At 40.9% G+C, this 20896-nt stretch overlaps 1 protein-coding gene across 3 annotated transcripts in view; it reads right to left on the bottom strand.

The window, feature by feature from the left end:
* Window positions 1–20896, bottom strand: part of abr (ABR activator of RhoGEF and GTPase) — a 207245-nt gene that overhangs the window by 107566 nt on the left and 78783 nt on the right. For 2 of the 3 annotated variants that reach the window (XM_074671740.1, XM_074671741.1), the window contains exons 2-3: window positions 16781–16962; window positions 2542–2640 (exon numbers count right to left, since the gene is read on the bottom strand). In XM_074671740.1, the coding sequence (XP_074527841.1) occupies window positions 2542–2640; window positions 16781–16962 (281 nt within the window). Of the gene's footprint in view, window positions 1–2541; window positions 2641–9960; window positions 10099–16780; window positions 16963–20896 lie in introns of those variants that run through there. The other variant, XM_074671742.1, reaches the window with a different exon arrangement.

Genomic DNA, 20896 nt, shown 5'->3' with positions numbered 1-20896 from the left:
TGTAGAAAGAGTCTTGATCTACCTGGACCAGGGGGAAGATGTGGAGCTTAGGTGGATCTTAAACCATTATTTAGACAATATTTTGCAAATTTCATCCATATTTGAAAAAAATGTAAACATAAATGGGGGTTAATTTTATATAAAACCATGAACACAGAAAATGTTTGATCTGTTTTCCTCATTTCATAAGATCCCAAGGTGACTAAGCCAGGAAAACGACAGTATCAGTGCCGCCAGGCTGATTTAGGAAACACACCAATGTGTTCACACAGGTAGTTGGATTTCCCAACAAACCACCTTCAGTAAGTATCTTTAGGTGTTTTGTTTTTTTCCCTCTGTTTTGCAGTGATGAGAGGATTCCCATGGCAGGTGGTCACCAGTCTCCAGCAGCACTATTTTGGGGTCACAGACTGAACAGTTTTAGAACACGTATCCCAGCAAACAGCAATGTGCCCCACCTGTTGGTTAACCCTTGAACTATTCAGGGGTATGTAAAACTCCAAGGTGTTTTCTTATGTAAATGGATTCATCATAAAAAACACACTGATTTATTCATTTATTTATACAAATAAATAAACAAGCTTCATTTCCAAAACTTTGCTTCTTTCTAACACGGTACCTAATGGGGATTCCCTGCCTCATGTGGACCTTTGAGGAACTGCATTTTTTTTCTCATCAGCTTCATTTTTAGGCACCGGGAGTTACCACTTGGGGAAAACCCCATTAGAGTTCATCTGAAAAAGTCAAGTTAGAGCAGAGATGAGGATGTTAACAACAAGTCTGCTCTCAGTACCTCATTTCTTCACTTGTGAAATCAGAGGTATCATTTTGTTTTCTTGTGTTTTGTTTTGATTGTTCTGAGGCTAAGAATAATGCATCATTATCTTTGTGCACAGTTATAGGCAATGCTAAATCAACTGGTGGCAGGGCTATAGTCTCAACTCCTCATCTCTTACAGTTTGTAGATATACCATGAGTTAGCTGGAGTCAGCTCACACAACATCTCTTTAAAAGCTAACAGGTGAAAAGACTTGACCAGGTCGATGTCTGATTCAAGCTACAGTCAGTAGCAGGAAAACAAGTAATAGCAAAGGTTTTTTTAAAATTTCTGTTTAATTTGGTAAGTAATTTTATTGAAACAGATTAAAAATGTGTACGTCCTTAAAGTCAGTGTCTATGCCTATAGTATCAAACTGTTTTCATTACTCCTTCTACATGTCCTGTTTAACAGGTTACAAAACCATCACACGATCCTGGTCATTAACATAACATGACTGTGAATTTCCACTTCAGAGAGTTAGCAGAGTCAAAAACTTAAGCCAAGCTTTGGCTTTAGACAGAAAAGTTTTTAAAAAAGTAAGTAATTAAGTCAGTAAATGTTATGTACATAGCTCTTCTAAGGTAAAAGTGAATGAAGTGCAGCCAAATACAGTATAACAACAAGTAAAAACAGAACAACAGGCAACGAGCAGCCTGGTTGAGACACAATTCAAGTCCTGTGGGACCAACAATGCAAAAAAAAAAAAAAAAAAAAGTGTAATAAATGGAGCAATAAAAGCAGATCATTCACAGAGCAGGTTTAGCAGTGTGACTGTACAAACAGATTCTTTACAGATATGCTGTCCACACAAGTATCACCATTCATTAATGACATAAAATGCTTTTTATTTACAGCATAACTGAACTGCTTACTTTGTTTTCTCAAACTAATGGAATGTATGAAACATGCAGTTTGAAGTAGTTTTTCCTGTAGGTTCCTGTGGTTTTTATTATCTACCACCTTAAGAACAAAGGTTAAAAATTAGCTCAGTTATCTTTGTTGAAGTTATTCAGAATCAATCCAACAGAAATAAAGAAGGAACAACAGGAAATCTGAAATCAGGTACATACGTCACTAGCAAATCCAAACCCAACAGATAAACAGCAGCTGACATTTATTAAAAATAATTGGTTCACCTGTAGTTTGGTTAAAAAAAAAAAAAAATGCAACACAGAAAAAGCCAAAGTCTAATCCCGTGCTTTGTTTCAGACATTTTCCTGAGGACAGGGGAAGTGGACAAGGAACAAACTTGGTCAAGTTGTGACTGTGTCACTGAGAACTGAGCTACAGCCCAGATTTCTGCTCCTTTGACAGCAGTCTTTTTTAAAATCTTACTACCTGGTTTCTGCGTATCACTTTTTCTCTATTTTCCAGGAGGTCCCGTTTTATAACTGAAGTGTGATAAAAAAGCTCCACAGCGAACTTCAGTGATGTCGGTCAAAGTGTGGTGTGCAGTCACCAGCAGCAGGATATGACATAGCGGTGGCTTAGCATGGGGAAGCATGTTCAGTTAGCGTTTCAGGAAACTGCTCAAAGTGTGGCCTTGTTTAACCACTAATGATGGTTAACACAGACCTGCAGCAGCAACATGTTGCTACATGTAGCTGTAGTTTTCCCACTCCGTGTGAGAACAGTTCATAAAAATCACTCACAGTTGTGGTATTTACACACATCATGCAGCTCAGGAGTGATTTGGAGGTTTGTGTTTGTGTGACTCTCACCAGTAGCAGAGCCTCCAGCTGGTTAATGTAGATCTCCTCGCTGGCTAAGAAACCAGACAGCACCAGTTTCTTCATCTCCAGTCCTTTCTCGATGTCTCCCTGTGAGGACAGAAAAAACAAACTTGATTGCAATAATATGTTAAATGTGCAGCCCTGCATTTCACACACACATAAACACTCATTCTCTGTGTATCCAGTGCTCATTTTTTTCCATTACAGTGACTCAAGCTCATTTCCTGGCTGATGCCAGCGTAGTCAGCACATCAGGTAAACATGATGAGATTAATGCGCACACATCCAGAGTGTGTGGGAATGAGCAGCAGCTGTTTATTGGGAATCTCTGCTCATCTGAAAACAGCTAAATGGCTTTCTTCCTCTGTGGAAAGGCCGACTCTTATCCACTGTTTCAGGGAATATGCTGTTTTAAGATGTTACTTAAAGAAGAAGCAGCAGCTCAATTATGTATAAGAAAGTCTAAAAAGAAATTCGGTCACTTTTATCCCAACACTGAGGATCACACGTGTTTGAGCCAAGTTTCTAAGCATGGTGAGAAATATAGTTTTTTTATTTTCTCTTCCTGTGAGCATCCCAGCATGCAATAGAGGGGAACAACATTGGAAAAAACAGAGTGAGACGAACAAGTCACGTGTTTTTTTCTCTTCTGGGCACAGTGACTGTCAGTTAATGTGACATTACACATAACAAATCATCAGTGTGCTGCTGTTTAGTCATAAAAACTTTATTTTTCCTTTGTTACTTCATCAGATCTGAGTTTGTGATGGGATATAACTGGTTAAGCACCAGCAACTTACAGTAAACCTTCATACACAAAGAGCAATAACTGTAAATGTTACACAGCTCTCTTACTAATCACTGGCTGGGTTAAATACTTGTTTCTAATTGGTCAAAACCCCCATAACAATAGCCATTAATTCTGGGCAGCGAGAGCAACAACAGGGCAAACCTGATAGTAGATGCCAGATCAAATCATTCAGCTGAAAGGAGTATGGCAAACTTACTAAGACAGTGTTTTCACCTTTCCCTGTTGGCAGTGTGGTAAAAACATTAGTGCCTGATAGCATCAGCAAACAACACTCAAAACATCATTACTATTACTTATAGGCCATTATTATCTAACCAGTCAACAGCAGAGAAAAAAATGTGAAGAAGCTAGTGAGGGAGTTCAAAGCCAATGTGGAGCTGAAGGGGAAAGACTAAACAGTAGTGTAAGATCCACAAACTGTTGCATTAGATTGACTAAGGCCTACTTTGAAAAAGTATTAGTTGTATCAATAGTAAAAATAACTGTTTTAAAATTGTATCATTCTTGTTTTTTGAGTGCTTTTAATGGTAGTGCCTAAATCATCTGATTTCCTCATTAAATTCTGCTTATTTGAGCTTGATATGTACTTGTGCTTTAAGAAAGGATGAGCACTCAGTGAAGAAACACACTGCTCTACTGCCTCTACTGATAAGTCACCTACTACTCAGCACCTCAAGACCATAAAGATGGGCAGAAAGAGCAAGTCCATCTCTGGGTTTATCACGTGAGCACCTTTCTGTCTCTGGTGTTTTGCTCCGACACCTGAAAGAGGCTAAACAGTTAGCAGCTCCCCTCCATGCTCTCACATCGATCATATCCATCAGCAGGAAACCCCAGTTACCAACCCAACACATTCAGTGCTGTCACCTTCAACAGGCCCCATCAACAGTCTGTCACTGGTTTAGAAATGCCACAGAGGCCCAGAGAAAGGGGACAGGGGAAACTGTGGCATGGTCCAGTAAACTGTCAGTTATCCAGTTTCTGAGCTTGGAAAGCATTTACAAAAACAGAAGTGTAAAAGAGGTAAATAGTATTGTATTGTACCCTTTGTATAAAGCACTTGCCAGAACTAGGACTGGGCACCTTTCACATATGAAACAATTTGGTACTGACGCCTGTTACTTGGCAACTCAAGGTACTCAACAGTAACAATTTCAGTTTTTCATTTTAGTGATTAAACACATTCAATTATCAATATATAATGCTAGGTTCATGTCCAGCATGGAAAATTGTCTACTCTTCCACTCTTCCACAGTCATAAGGATGCGTTCAGTGCGTTTGGTACTTTGGTACTACTGGTACTTGGTACAACAGAAAGAATTGGTTGATACCCAAGCGGCAACCTCTGGTCTAAGAATATGAGACAACGTGGAAGTGCTAAAATCTGCTGTTTCTCTTCCTCGAGTGTCCGCTTAAGGCTGGCTCTGAAAGTAGGAAGTCAGATACACACCAAGCCAAAAAAAACTTTTTTCAAAGCAGAAATTAACCTATTTACAGCCTGGATCAAAAACCGTCCCCTGTCTGAATCGTGAGTTTCACTGTTGGCACACATCGTACAGGGGGTGATTTTTTTCTAACTCCGCAGTTCAGAGGATATTCAGATCCCAAGCTCGCCCAATCAGAGGCACAGCTCAGGTCACGTGACCGACAGGTGTCCTATATTAGTACAAGAAGCCCTTGCCACTACCAATATGGCTGCGATAGTCGATGTGCTTCATTTTCCGTTTCAAAAACAGACAGGTGACGTCGAGGAGACTACATCCATGTTTTATACAGTCTATGTCGGTACCTATAAAAGTACCTAATCCAGAACCCACCCCTAGTCAGAACTAAGTGAATCACTCACAGAGTATTTTGCTTAGCTAGGCCTCCTTTGTAAAAAAAAAGTAGTTGGAGGACCGAGACAGAAGCTGGGCTGTCACTTCTTACAGAGTTAACTCTACCACATAATTTAGCTCATTCTACTAAATAATGACCCAACTAATAAAGTCAGTGTGAGTGTGCCCTCTGTTTAGAAAATGTTTACCACTGTACTTTGCCAATGGAAAGTCCTTCTGTTCTGGTGCTGTGATAAGACACCAAAACAAGTAAAAACAGGACAAACCCCACTTATTAAGAAAAAGAAAGATGATTACAAAAAAGTGAACTATCCCTTATGACGCTGATATTCAGTATCTGTAAACATTAAAATGTAATGTTCACCATAGATCTGATGTGTTCTGAAAGGTCATCTGTGGTGGCAGTTGAGTTAAAATGACTTTTTCTTCTCTCCGTTACTTTTCATGCATCTTTTTTTTTTTCATACTCCAGCTTTGATTTTGTGTCTGAAGTGTCCATTAATATGAGTGTGAAAGCTGTACAACATGAAATTCATGTTATGTATGTTAAATGATGAATCCTCACCATGTTTACCATCACTGCTCCTGTCATCTCCCCTTGAGAGCAAGCTGTTAAAATATCATGAAACCTGTGATAGTGTGAATATGATAATCAACATTTTATGTATAACCACATCAGTGATATTTTAAGGCCTGGAGCCGGGGATTCACACTGTTTAAGAGATAGCAGAAAACCCCACAGTAGTACAAATATAATCCTAACAAGTCCAGTGAGGCACTTCATCTGCACCACATATTTAGAAAATGTGTTTACCAGCGCAATTAAAATGTGTGAAGCCTTCATATTATACACCTTCATATCTGTGGATAACATGAGTTACAGCAGACACCTTCACTCTGAAGACAAACATATCTGTGCACACAGAGAAAGGCAATAAACCTGAGAGTAACAGTCAGAGTCACGTTCAAGAGTCACATTGTGTGTGTGTACTTATATGGAGGACCAAAGAACAACAGTGTGAGGAAGATTAATTATTAACACAGACAGATCCTCACAATGATATCAGCACAGCAGTTCAGTCTGATAAGGGCAGGAAGGAGCCGTGACCTCATCGTTTTAACCCAATCACCACCAACGCTGAGTCATCCCCTCAGGACTCAGAAGACACTGCTGTACCAGGATGTTTGGAGATTGTTCTTAGTGTACTAAAACATCAGAACTTCAACATCTTTCATCACAGGATGGTTAATGGTTATTATAAAGGCATTACGACAATTTTATAGTTCTTCTTCTCCTTGTGCTTGGTGGCTAAAGTGACGGACAAAAGCAAAATGTAGAAGAACTTCGATGCATTTCTGTAATAACTGTTTCAGTTGTTGAGTTTAAGCTGTTTTCTGAGCACTTTAAATATAGCAGAAGTTTTTTCTCTCTGTGTCTGAGCCGTCCCTTGACTGACATGTCCTCCTCCGTACGACTCAAACTGCAGCTCAACAATGAGTCAGACTCTCAGATGGTCTTTTGATATGCTGGCTCTGCTGCAGCTTATCCTGTATTTAGAGAACTCCCCAACATATGGCAATATGTCTGTAGTCTGATATGATCAGGCCACTATGTGATCATCACAAACACACTGGCATTTGCATTTAAGCTCTCCAATATGCACTGATTTGAAATCTTTTCACAAGAAGTATAATGCAGAAAAAATGAGCTGACTTTGTCTTGAACTCCTGCACTCCTTTTTCAAAACTGCTGATATTCTACATCAAAATATCACTAATGTGTGGATCCTCGCTCGTTTAAAACCGGCACCAACCTCTATTACTTCCATTACATTCTGTGGCATGTTGAAAACTTCGCTCTTGTGATGTGTGTTTCTTGCTGCTGACTACAAAAAGTCAACACCCTGGCAGGTCAGGGTTAAAAACAGGGTCTCCATGGCTTAAACGAAGCTGAGGTGGAATCCTCTGAGCAAATACACCGCCCAGCCCAAAGCAAAAGGTCACACACTCTAATATTTTGTTGGACCGCCTTTGGCTTTGATTACAGCACACACTCCAGAATTACATAAAGGTTTCACCAAGATCTTTCATTGATGATGGTAGAGTCTGAGCGCTGTCAGTCAGCAATCAGTGAGGCTAACTGGAAAGAAAGGCTTCAATTTGATAGAGAGTATAAAGATTGGATTCTGGAGCAATGGAAGAAGGTCATGTGGTCTGATGAGTCCAGACTGACCCTGTTCCAGAGTGATGGGCCATCAGGGTAAGAAGAGAGGCAGATGAAGTGATCACCCATCATGCCTAGTGCCTACTGTACAAGCCTGTAGGGGCAGTCTATGATCTGGTGTTGCTGCTGTTGGTCAGGTCTAAGTTCAGCAACAGTCTGCGCTCAAAGAATGAGGTCAGCTGACTACCTGAATATACTGAATGACCAGGTTGTTCCATCAATGGAGTTTTTGTTCCCTGATGGCACGGCCATAATCAAAGATGACAACGCCAGGATTGATCAGGCTCAGATTGTGAAAAAGTGGTTCAGGGAGCATGAGACATCATTGTCACACATGGATTGACCACCACAGAGTCCAGAGCTTAACCCCATTGAGAATCTTTGGGATGTGCTGGAGAAGGGTTTGCTCAGCGGTCAGACTTTACCATCATCGATGAAGATCTTGATGAAAAATTAATGCAACACTGGATGGAAATAAATCTTGTGGACAGCATATTTTACAACAGACTTTTATCAGTGGGGTCTGAGAAATTTTGTGCTTCACTAAATCTCTGTTTCTTATTTTTTTGTGTGTGTATTTTTATGCACTGACTTATCTAATCCAAATAATAAAAAGCTGTTACTTCCCGTATGTCTATCAAGTTTTCCATTCCAGCAGATTTAATGTGACTTTAGCACATTTCAAAGCAGAGTTCACTTCTCCTTAGCAGTGCTCTTTCACCCTACAGAGTTATCAGATGACACATGGAGGAGTTTACTTTTCATACATTTTATTATGGTTTTCTTTTTTATTGGTTCGCAAACTTGTTATAACTTTTTTACAAACTATTTCAACATCACTAAAACAAAGTCAGGTTGAGTTCAGCATGTCCAATCTGCCCCCTTTCAACCATAAAGCTCCAAAACTCTGTCTTAGAAACACATGGGTGAGGTCCTGAAAACTGTGACCACATATTACAGAGTGTAAACTTTAACATAATCTTCTGACACAATTACAGGCAGGGATGCCCTCGCTGCAGCGAGAAGAGACACACTTGGTGCAAAACTTCACTTTTTTCAGACACCTCAACCAACTCATTGATGTAACACCATAACTGCAGCTAAAATCTCAAATTTCACAAGTGCTGTTCATAGAAAACAGTTTTCCCATCAATCCTGCAGGGGGCTGGTGTGGTATTAAAATTAGACTCACACAACTTCCTCACAATTTGACAAGAATTTGATGGAAAAAAAAAACTTTTTTAAATGTTAGCCCAGGCCACAGCTCCTGTTGAATGCTAATGCTATAATGCTCTGCTACCTGGACACAGAGACACACAGAAATCTTGAAGTGTGGCAGTATTTTCTATCAGGGAAATGGAAATTAAGTTGAATGAGGCTGTCGTATTAAACTGACATAAAAGCAGGTTGTTGGTTCAAACCCTGGTAATAATATCAACACTGTGTAAACTAATTTAACTCTGTTTACTAGGGATGTGTTGATCCTTTGCTTGTTAAACAAACACAACTTAATGTTGACTGTTCAGAGTGTTTCATACTTTTAGAATTGTCTGAATTAAAATATGTAACAAGAAATCAGTGAATTCTCCAGTTAAGAAGTGTTTTTAACAAATTTATGCCCTGACGGATAACTTTCCAAAAGCTTTAACTTCAAAGCGCGGAGGAGTGAGTTTTACCGTCAGTGGATGTGTTTGTTAATGACGTGTCAAACTCACTCCTTCAATGACAAGACAGGAAAGGAAGGGAAAAACTATTTCTTCCAGCAGTGGGAATATTTTCCCTGTGCTGTACAAAGAGCTACTGTGTGGCGAGAGGGCAAGATGAGAAATACATGAGCGGTGAAAGCATTTTTCCATGGCAACCTGCTCCTGCGTGTCCACGTCTCACTACAGCTTCCCATACAGAAAAAAGGTTTGTGCGATTTCATGTTGTGCCCCTTCGATTCTCATTCCTCATTCCCAGAGGGAGAGGAGATACGAAGATATCAAGAGTGATGGGTGACAACGCAGAGGAGGCCTGCTTTTTGTCAATGTGCTGTGAGTGCGCACAATCACTCACACACACACACACACACACACACACACAGATACACAAGAAACATGAGGCTTCTTCAAGGCAAAAAAGTTAGCATTACAAACAGAAAGCAGCTGGCCTTAAAACAGCAGCAGAGCAGTGAAACATGCTGGAGAGTAGCTGCCTCATCATCAGGCCACACAGACGGACCAATGGCTGACACACACTCTCACACTCACACACATATGCACACACACTTGGAGCACAGATGGCTCATAGGCACACGTAACGGCACAGAGTGACGCCAAATCATGCCTTGACACCCACAACACTTTACACTCTGCTATACATAGACGAGGTTACAAGCTTTGTCAGAGTGCTCGTGCTGTTTGTGTATGTGTGTGTGTGTGTGTGTGTGTGTGTGTGTGTGTGTGTGTGTGTGTGTGTGTGTGTGTGTGTGTGTGTGTGTGTGTGTGTGTGTGTGTGAGTGTGAAGTCCCTGCATCCCGCTTCCTATCTCACCTTGAACTGTCTGTGAATGGGAGTGATGGGATCCAGCTCCCCATCCCCGTATTCAAACCCATCCTCCTCCTCCTCCAGCACCCTGTCCAAGTAGCCCAGCACCTCCTCCTCTTCCTCCTCCATGCTCCCTTTCTTTCTTTACTCCTTCTTCTTTTCTCCCTCGCCTCCTCCACTCCTCTTTTTGCCTGAGATTCCCTTCTTCAGGGCCTGCCTGGACACATCAGTGTTTTCCCTTCAGAGCAAGTCGTCTGGACACCGAGAGAGAAAGAGAGACGACCCCGCCTACACAACCCCACCCCCTTCCTCTGCTGGGCTTCCTGGTGTGTATGTGCGCTCTGTTTGTGCTTGTGTGTGTGTGTGTGTGTGTCTACTCCTCCACCTCGGTCGATGAGGTCTGCCCTCCCTCTGCAACCGCCCCTCCCCTCACAACAAACGCTACCCAGCCACTTCCTTGATGGCCACAGAGGCCGTCTCTGTCTGAGCTTCACTGGGCCTGTCAGTCTGTCTCCTCAAGCTTTTCTTCCGCGTCTTCAGGCACTTCCTCAAACACACACTCAGTGTCTCTCTTTCTCAAGCGCGGCAGAGTTCATGCCTCTCTCCTCTGTCTTCTCTCCGTCCATTGTGAGTTTATTGATCTGCTGAGAGCCTGGGATGTGGAGCCGAGAGCGGCTCCTGTGCTGCTAGCGGGGCTGAGTCTAATTACAGGTCGTACAGTTCTCTGCGTAACAGCACTTTGGCACACCGAGCATGAGAGTGAGTCATAAATGAGTGTTAAAAAAAGAAACGTGTGAACTGAGAGAGGCTGTTAGAAGAATCAATAACAGGGGACACTTTGAAAAAATGAAAGAAACTTTTAACTCAACTTTCAAGCTTGTGTGCTTTTCTGAGTGAAACAGTTCATTCTGTCACGACCTCTGACCCCGCTCCTGACCCTTACTGCTAGCTATGCAGATGGTGACACCAATAACCGCTAAATCAGCTACCCCTCTGGGTAACACACTTGTAATTTATTCCTTGCGTTTTTGGTCCATTTCTGCCCAATCTAGGCCCAATTTAGTGTGCTGGCCAACTAGCCGATAAATCATACCGTAGGTCAGCTTCACTTCATAAACCAAGGATTTGACAGAGTGATAAAACAACTAATTTGAGTAAACTGCTGCTTGATATAGGAGAGAAAGAGAAAATATAATATTGACAACAAATTTAAAAAAAAACAGAATGAGAGAGGAAAAATACAGACAGTAAAAAAATAATCTATTAAGTAAGATCTTGTGTTAAGAGAGAACCATGAAAACTTTGTAACTTGTATGCAGTTTTCCAAATTCCTCGTGCTGTATGAGTGCATGTTGGCATAGAGGCGTCAGTGTTGGCTCTCTCCTGTCAGCAGATGAAAGGCCTGTGCAAACTCAGCGGAAAAGAAAGGCCGACTTAACAAGGCGGTGAGGAGAGGAGGAGGACTGCAGTGACTCCTCACAAACAACCCTGCTCTGCATCAAAGCAGCTGACACTCAAACTCTCACTAAAGTGTGGGTAAACTTGAACATAGGGTGTGTGTTCAGCCAAGGATTAATTTTTGGTTGAACGGATCTATAGTTTTCTTTCAACTTAAGGTCGTATGTTGTGGCAAAGCTGCAGTCCATCCAACTGCTGTTGACTGAAGCTTTTTTTTTCACTTTTCATTTTGAAATAATTGTTCCCAAATATTTAATTTGTATTCATGGTAATGTCTTTGGACACACATTGATGGAAACATTGAAGCCAAAAATTTCATTTTCAGTCAGAAATTCAGGCATTCAGAAACACAACAGCTCTTTCAAACTGCGGACTGGTTCATTTAGCTTTCACTTCCAGCTCATGAAGACAGCAGAGGACCCACCCTGATCACTGCTCTGCCAGTCATGCTGCCAGGTTTCTTGTGATTGGCTGGGAGCTTGTTAAGCCTTTGTTGGGCTAAAAACCCACACTATGGTGCATGTTGCAATAACTTTAACACGGTATTAGCCCCTATTTAATAGGGTTGAGAGAAAAAAAAATCAAAAATCAATATATCAGGATTTTTTGTTAAATTTTTTTTTTTTTTTTTTTCAAATTCAATTTTTTTTTCATTTCAGTCTTTGTTTACAAAGTGGATTGGAAAAAAGTTTCTACTTTTCTCCAGCAGAGGGTAAAATGTTTCTCTCTGATTCACGTTAATTTTATGGGAAAACATGGCTCTTGATATAGTTTGTAGATATTATCATCATCATTTAAATTTTCACATGGTCTACTGCTAAAAAGAAAAAAAGCAAACTAAAAATCAAAGAAATTGTTACTATTGAAAAATTGCAATTTAAATTTGCATTAAAAAAAAGTTTTAAAAAAAGTTAAAAAAAAAAAAAAAAAAAAAAAAACACCACTGGCTCGTAACAGGTTTTCAGTTATCTCTAGAAGTCTATATCTCAATATGCTTACTTTGATCAAATACCTCAACCAAATAACTACATAAATAGATGAAAACCCCAAAAGGATAACAATTAGCTGAACAAAGAGATTCTTGTATCTTTTTTCCCAGACTGAACCTGCTGAACATCTAAACCCAGGTCAGTTTATTCAAAGGTCTTCCAGGCCTCTCTGAATATAAGACTGATTAAGCACATTCACTTTGATTCTTATAACTTATTTTTCCTTAAAAGAAAAAGACATTTCTAAATTCTTGACATCCATTCTGCCTTTACTGGCTCTAAATACGGCTCTTGAATGAGCTCTTTAAAGGAGTTTATGTTCATATATGATGTCCTGTTCTGGCCACTAGGTGGAGACACCTCCACATCTTCAGTGGCCGACCTCTGCACAGTGACTTACAATGAATAAAACAGAACAATGAGTTTAATAATTCATAGATGACTGTGGTGATGAGGAGGCCAGTGATAAAGGCCATGGTATATGATGGTATGATCACACAGCAATAGAGGAGCTGCTTGGAAAAGAACAAAACAGCTAAGTGAGAGGGAGCAAACGGGTTTAAAGGGCAAACTGAGCAGGAGAGAGGGGGCTACAGTCAAAAACAGATCTGTATGATATCCTAGGAGGGAATCTGTATCTTAAAGCATGTAAGGCAAAAATCATCTTCAGGTCTGAATCGATCACATTTGCCGTTTTATTCATTCTGACTGTTTCATGCTGCTTGTCAAATCTGCTCCTATGTGTGAAGAAAAAAGCCCTGTTAGCCTTTTTCTTTCCTCCATCTGTGCCTGGGTCGGTTCAGGTCGGGGTCAACACAGCCCCTGCTGAGCCTTGCAGGGACGCTGAACCACCAAGTCAAACAGTCCAATGCAACAGTGATCAACAAGGCACACACATCACATTCATACAAGCACAGCTGTGAGCCACTGACACACAGAGGATAAATAACACGGAAATATGCAGATTAGATTTAGAAAACACTCAGCACTTTTAAGAGTATAACGTGCCTATCCTAATCAGAGATGAATATAAGGGCAATGACCCACTGTCTCGCAGACATAAGAGATTTTGCATCAGCTATTCTGACTTCCTGCTGTCTGGGAGAAACTAACAGGCAAAGTCCTGAAAAAGCAGCATGTGTTTCTTATTTCCTGCCAGATTGCAGATACAAAGAAAACAGTGCCATCTACTGAAAAATAAATTGAATCATGCACTGGTCACAAAACTGTAAAAGTGGACCATCGCTGTACGATAAAAATTTAAATCAATTTAAGCAGCAAAGCAATAAAGTTCAGCTCTATACCCTCCATCTACACACTAACCAGCTGATCGGTCCCAGTGGCGTCAAACCCCATCTGGGTCAGCAGTCATTTCCTGCTGCTGTGAATGCACCACCCGCCATGCGCTGCAGGCAGTGGGCTATTCAGGCTAATTGCTAACAATTACACAGGGTCAGGGCACAGCGGCTAACTCCTGCAAGACTCCACCAGAGAAAAGAAAAGAAAAGCCTGAAGACTGTCAGCACAGATGGAGCCTCGTGGACTGGAGTCATCTCAGGTGAAGCTCCTGATAATAAGGAGAGTAAGTGTGTGATGATGTGTCGCCTTTACTCTATCACACTGCTAACACACTGTCAGTGTGGTTATTATGAGTGATGGTTGACTTGACTCATTCAGACTGCTGAAACTTCATTTTAACTGAATACTTCCTCAGAATATCACTGACACTGGGTCTAATCAGGACCTGAACAGGACGAGTACTGACAAGAGGAAAAGGAAGAGCCATAAATCTGGTAATCACTGTTCATTTTGGAAAAGCTCGCATTGAATAAGGATACACTAAAAAATATCTAAAGCGTTCCTTTAGAGGATGTTTTCAAGGGCCAAAACAGACAGCTACATCGTCTCATACTTAAGAGTAGAGTCTGCATGATTTTCCTAAAAATAGAATGTCAACTTTTACCGGCATAATCCTGCTACATTGTCGCTTCTGGGCCTTTGTGTGTCAGTGTCTGTGTTTGCCTCAACCCCCTCCTCAGCCTGTATGTTGTGTTTTTAGTTATATCGAGATGTTTCTGGGCAGAGAGTTGGCATAGTTACATCAGTCAATCACAGTGCGCCCAACACACAAGTGACTTTGCATGATGATTAGCGAGTGGAAAACCAAGGAGAAACAAAACGCCAAACAGTTAAAGTTTTTTTTCCCAAAACAGGGTGAAGTTTGGCTCAACTTTCACTTGTTTCGGGGAACTTGGAGAGCAGCTCAGGACGAAAAGCTACACAAGTCAGCTTTCTACTGAGCAGTGTGTGTAAGCCTGTCACGATAATCAATAAATCAATTAACCGAACGATAAATAAAAACGTCCTCGGTAAGTTTGCCAGCCTCGATAAACTGACACGTGCATGCATGTTTGTTTTCCTCCTCTCTTTCGACCAAAGAGGCTGAATGAGAAGATGGCTCACTGCGTCTATCTTTCCTAACTTCAGGGTGCATAGGTTCTATAGCGGATTTAGCGGATTTATAGTGGAGTGAGCATCTGTCAAAGATGTGATCTTTGGCATCTTGTGCGTACACACAGAGAGAGCTGAAGAGAGCGTCCTGAGGGGTAAGGAGGAAACACACGCTAATATGAGTGATGACAGGAAAGATATGGTTCTTAAGCCGCCTGCCACAGTCCCAGTGTGGGAATATTTTTTTTTTTCCGAATGAACAAAGTGTGAGCTCATGAACACCAACAAGCTGATATGTCACATTTGTTTGAAAATAGTGGCGACGTGGGAGTTTCGTTTTTTCTTTAGAGACAGGGTCTATGTTTTATTGTTTTTGATTAGTATTAATTATTTTCATTGACATGCATTTTTTTCTATAAGAGAGTCCATTTCATTTTCATGGTATTTTTTTCTCTTTCTTGTTTGTTAAATCTATTATATTTTTTGTTTAATTTGTTTTATTTAAAAGATCCTGACCTTTTAATTACAGTTAGATACCCTTGAGAAATTAAAGTTTCTTGCTTTTGATATGGTGTACTCACTTCATTATCCCATTTATCATAATTACATCTATGAAAAAATTGAAAAAAAATCAAAATAATATTGACAATTATATCGTTTATCAGCAATAATATTTTGGGAAATTATCGTCTAGCAAAATTTGTTATCGTGACAGGCCTAAGTGTGTGTCAAATGCGTGTGATTAGCTTGTGCCAACATGCTAAGTCAGGTGCACAGCTCTCAAATGCGATGCTACAGGTGGTTGCTGGGCTAGTGAGTGTGTTCATGTGGTCATGGTCAGAGGCTGTGGGTGTGCACTGGTCCAAGGAGGAGGAGCCCAGTTTGAATGTTGTGTTTACTAACAAGTAACAAAAAATTCTGCAGACCCTACCTTTAACACATTTTCATTTGCAATATATCTGAGGATTAAAAGACTCTGGTATCAGTATTTTCATGAAAAGCTAATGTAAGAAAGGGCAAACATCTGAGCAACACATGAAGAATCACTTCTCAGAGTCGTACCACCAATCAGCGACAGTGTTAGAATATATTACAGAATGGGGGCAGATGGCCTTGCGGTCTAGGTCGTGCCCCATGAGGTTCAACCTTGAGCGGGTGACCCGGATTCAAATACACCCTGTGTCGTATTGCTTCAGTGTTCTTTATTACGAAAAATAAAATCCAAGAGACTCCCCTTCTTCTTCGGAAAGTTCAAATCTTGCTTCTAACTGCTAAACTTTGCTGGCTGACTTATTGAAGTCTTTGGGACTTTCAGTCTACATGCTGTAAATGGATTCATGTTCTTCAAGTAAAAATCTGGAAATAACCAGTTTTGGTGCTGTATATCTCATTTTAAATCATGGTTATGAACAGAAGATAAAACTCAGCCTGTTGTTCACTTATAAAGTCTTCACAGGGACTCTACACTGGTCACACAACACACACACCAACAAGCCCAAAGGGGAGAACCAGCCCTTCATTTTGAAGCTGATGTTTTTATGTGAATGTGATTCAATTTTTACCTGTGAATCACTTGGTTCAGCAGTGATAGTTTTAAATGTGCTGTATGAATAAAGTTGACTTGACTGCTGCAGAAATGCAATGTTATATAAAACTATCTTTTGGAGATAGGATAATAATAACAGACTTGCGAGAGCCACCTGAAGGAGAACAGCACCTGTGCTCATCATTCATCTGGTCCACGATGACAGCCTGAAACATCAGGTCTGTGATTTATGCTGCTCACTCTTCTCTCCACCATCTGTTACTCCATTGTGTGACGGCATGAAGTTGTTCAGCATTCAAGCCTCAAGGACTGTCACTGAATAGTACATACCTCCTGATGAAAGTGTGTGTGGTTGTTTGTGTGTGTGTGTGTGCGCTCTTACCCCTGCCAGCAGGCCCTCAGGTGGTGTGGGGGAGACCGTCTCTCCATCAGGCCCTTGAGGCGCACACAGCTGGGGCGACATGGTGGGCGACTCGTCTATATAGGGCAGCGTCTCGGAGCCATCCTGAGACTTGCCGTCCTCCGCTCCGTCCCCTTCGTAGCCATCTGTGTTGTAGTTAAAGTCTGTGAAGACGAAGAGGCAGGGAGGGAGCGAGGGATGAGGAGAAGCAAGAGAAAGAAAGGGATGCTGATCAGAACAAGGCCATCGCTTGGTTGGTGACTCACAGCGGAGACAAAAGAGGCATGAAAAGAAAACACTGTAGTATTTTCTACATGTCATTTTCCAATTGTAAAATCCAACAGGAGACTTTCTCAACAATGTCTGTGCTGGAAAGGAAACAAAGCAGAGAATTCAAGATAATTTCTTTGCTCAAAAAGAACATCTGATTAATTTTTCTGTAGAACCTGGACAATGAGAAGCTTTTAAAATGTTTAAAACAGAGTTTTCTTCTGATGTTAGGTCTGTATTAAAGTTGTTTTTCTTTTAGTGTTAGCGTCAGGTTTGAGGTCATGTGCAGTAAGAGCTCTGATGTCCAGTAGCAGTGACATCTCTTGTGGGAAAAGACAACAACACAGACTCTGAAATGAGTCCTGCTCTGCCTTCACAAGAACACCAGAGAAGAATTACAAAGAACGCACCAAGATAAAAACCAAAGGCTAACACTTTTAATATCTGATTTAAAGAAAAATTTTGGTTAAATTCTGCTCTGTTGGTTAAAATCCTGTGTATCTATCTGACAATGTGTTTATTTTCAGACCTTGGAACAGAAGATGTGCATGCATAACAGCTTGTGTAACTATTACTAGAAGCCCGATAGCTGTGGGCTGCAGCAGTAAGTGTTTGAAAAGCCAGTAATGTGGGATGTGCGTAGGTGAGCCTGAAACTAACCTGCCACTTTAAAAGTACAACCTGTTCCAGCTCACTACAACTGCTCACATGTGCACACGCAGAGAGGGTGTGTGTTTTTTTTACATGTAAGATGATCAGACAGCAACACATGATAAGTGACTGAAAAATGAAAGCAGGGGTCAATTTCCTCTAATGGGTGTCTGTCTGTTACCCTCTGACACACACGGTAACCCACAGTCATTACACCACCCATCTGCCAATCAAACACCTCTCCATCTGTTGGTTGTGTGTGAGTATTCATCAAGCAACAGTATGATTTATCTGGGGCTGTTGTAAAAATATCTGACAAATTCTTAATTTGACTGTCAGCTGACATACTGAAGCATAGAGAAAAAAAAACAGAGGCAGTCTGTTGAAGTGATGCAACTTGAGATGGATGAGTGTAACATGAGACATGAAGGTGAAGTCGGGGTTAAAAAACTAAGTGAGGGTCAGCTGCCCGGCGCCAACTGTGCTGTTCTCGTGCCACGGAAGAAGATCTGCTCCTCTGATATGCAACTGACAGTGTCGTGCATGTATTTGTTTTTCCTCTATCGCCCATCTGTTCCCTCCCTGACTCTCCTGTACACCTTCTGGCCTCCTGATGGGAGAGTTTGTCCCCAATCTGCTGAAGTTGTGTAAGTGTACTTCAGCATGAAATAGCGACAGAAGACTGTTTGTTTTTAATATGTTTACCTGAAGTTAAGAGCTAAACAGTGCTCTTCGAATGATGGGCGATAAAGTGTTGAAACTAGGTGCCAAGACCTCTGGCAGGGAGAAATGGAGCAAACATATAAGTGCAAAATAAAGGCAGTTTCTAATTGACTTCATTAGCGCTGGTTTTAAAATTAAACAGTCAATCCCCATAGGCCTTTATACTGTTGATAAAGTTATATCATTTAAATTACATTGAGGCATTAACTTCTTAAGACCCAGTGTCCACATATGTTGACATTACATTTCTGCCCCTCAGACCTATAATGCCCACATTTTGTTCTGGTGAAATCACAACATAAACCCCATTTCAGTTAAAAAAAACAAGGTATTAAGTAAAATAACGCAACTAACAAACAACTAATAGTGAACTCATAACACAAACAATCAAACTTCCAGCACAAAGGCCAAGTTTAGTTCCTATACTTAGTAGGTCTTACTTATCCCACATAGCAAGGTGAATTAAAAATTGAACACCAGACAAAAGATCAGGTCTTAAAAGGTTAAATTGTGTACTTTGATGATAGCTGCAACTTGACTAAGGATGGGTACCTTTTACATATGAAATGATACGGTACCTATGCCTGGTACCTGGCAATCGGTACAGGCACTTTGTTTTTCAATTTGACATATTTATTCTTTAATATATAACCTTGTAATGCTGTGTTCATGTCAAGCATGGGAAATCGCCTACTCTTCCACTCCCTCATAGTCACAAAGATGCATTTAGGTACCAAAGCATGATACCTTTTGATTTTTCATGAATCGGTACCTGGTACTTCTGACAGATTTTGGTTGGTACCTATAAAAGTACCTAATTCGGTTCCCATCCCTGATCTTTACTAACATGAATGTCACTTTCCTGCAAAGATCATGATGTTGGTCCATTTATAGAAGCTATTTATGCAAATGGCAGACAAGTCATCATCGAGCGTGCTGTACAGTTTCATCTATGTATAAAGGGGTTAAATAAAGAAAGTGTTGGTGACTCAGTGTAGAGGCATTATGACGCCCAATGATGACTGATCACGTATTGGAAATGCTGCCTCAACCAAACTGTCAATCAATATATGACAGGCAAAGAGGTGGAGCAGAGGTGGGTTTCTAGCCTCTTTGCTAACAGCAACATTGCGTCTGTCGACAAACACAATCATGCTAATGATAAAAACGCAAATCTGGGTAGCTTCTAGCCTTTTTGTTTTCCAAAAAGTTAGGTATTGAGGCAAATGTAACCTCCAAAGTGCACAAATTTTGTACTAGATTGTAAAAACATGTTTAACTTTGCATAAAAATCAGCATTTCTGAATTGGTGTGTCCAATCTAGGGCTTTTAGAGCCAGGCGCAAGTGGGTTATCAGGGAACTGTAGTTCTTTGCCCTTATACGCTGGCTTTATTTTTTTACCAGGCTAGTTAGCATAACAGTGTTTTTCCTTCATCCCTTTGTTGAGGCTGTTCGTGCATAAGAGCCACCCCTAACTCACACATAAAACTTAAGCACCGCGCTCTACATCGTACTAAGAGACCACTCGTCAATTATTGCATTCACACAGCAGCACAGCCGAGACGCATCCAGTATGGCACGCGCCCAATAAGAAGGTTGAAGAAAGTTCTTTTGAGTCACTTACATTAGGCCCGCCAGAAACATTTGCGAGCAGACGGGTTACCACTCTACAATGTCTCACATGCTCTTTTAGCTTCTTTGGTCTTTAAATAATAAACTGAACACCACCAACAGAATCCTCGGTAGCTCTAGTAATTTGGCATTGTCCAATAGCCCACCCCTTAAAGGCACCACCCACTAAGTCTTAGACCAAGTGTCCAAAAGGCTATGGTGATAAATGCCAAACCTAAGGCTTCGAAAAGGCAGTTTACAAACCATTTGGAGACTGAAACTCCACTGTGAGCTTGAGTGATGGATGAAAAGCACAGAAAAACCTCACATGGTTTCTAACAACGGAGCAGCCACGTCCAGACAAGCACAAATGATTAATTTCTTTTAATCAGGACATCAAAAGGCAACAGGAACCATTCAGAAACCCAGCAGTCCATCATGGAGGACAGAGTCAGAAACAGTGAAGACACAGCTTAACGGCTGCTGAATCTGTGCTGGTCCCTCACTCTGTGAACACACACACACACACACACACACACACACACACACACACACACACACACACACACACACACACACACACACACACACACACACACACACACACACACACACACACACACACACACACACACACACACAGTGCTTCTAGCTCCCTGACAGCTCTCTGAGTATCCATGCATCTGCTGATTTATTGTCTGCTTTGTGTTCATTGTGTGTTAAACTGTTAATGTGAGTCATTAGATCCACTCTGTGTTTGAATAAATCTGCCTGCATGTGTTTCCCTGCGTGATTGGTCATTATTTCTACTCATTGTGTCCAACTAAACATATTAATGTGGG

The sequence above is a fragment of the Halichoeres trimaculatus genome, unplaced genomic scaffold (genome assembly GCF_033239565.1).
Source record: "Halichoeres trimaculatus isolate MK-OKI-2021-1 unplaced genomic scaffold, fHalTri1.1 fHalTri1_scaffold_6, whole genome shotgun sequence".
NCBI classification, from domain to species: domain Eukaryota; kingdom Metazoa; phylum Chordata; class Actinopteri; order Labriformes; family Labridae; genus Halichoeres; species Halichoeres trimaculatus.
This window is presented reverse-complemented; position numbering and strand designations above follow the sequence as displayed.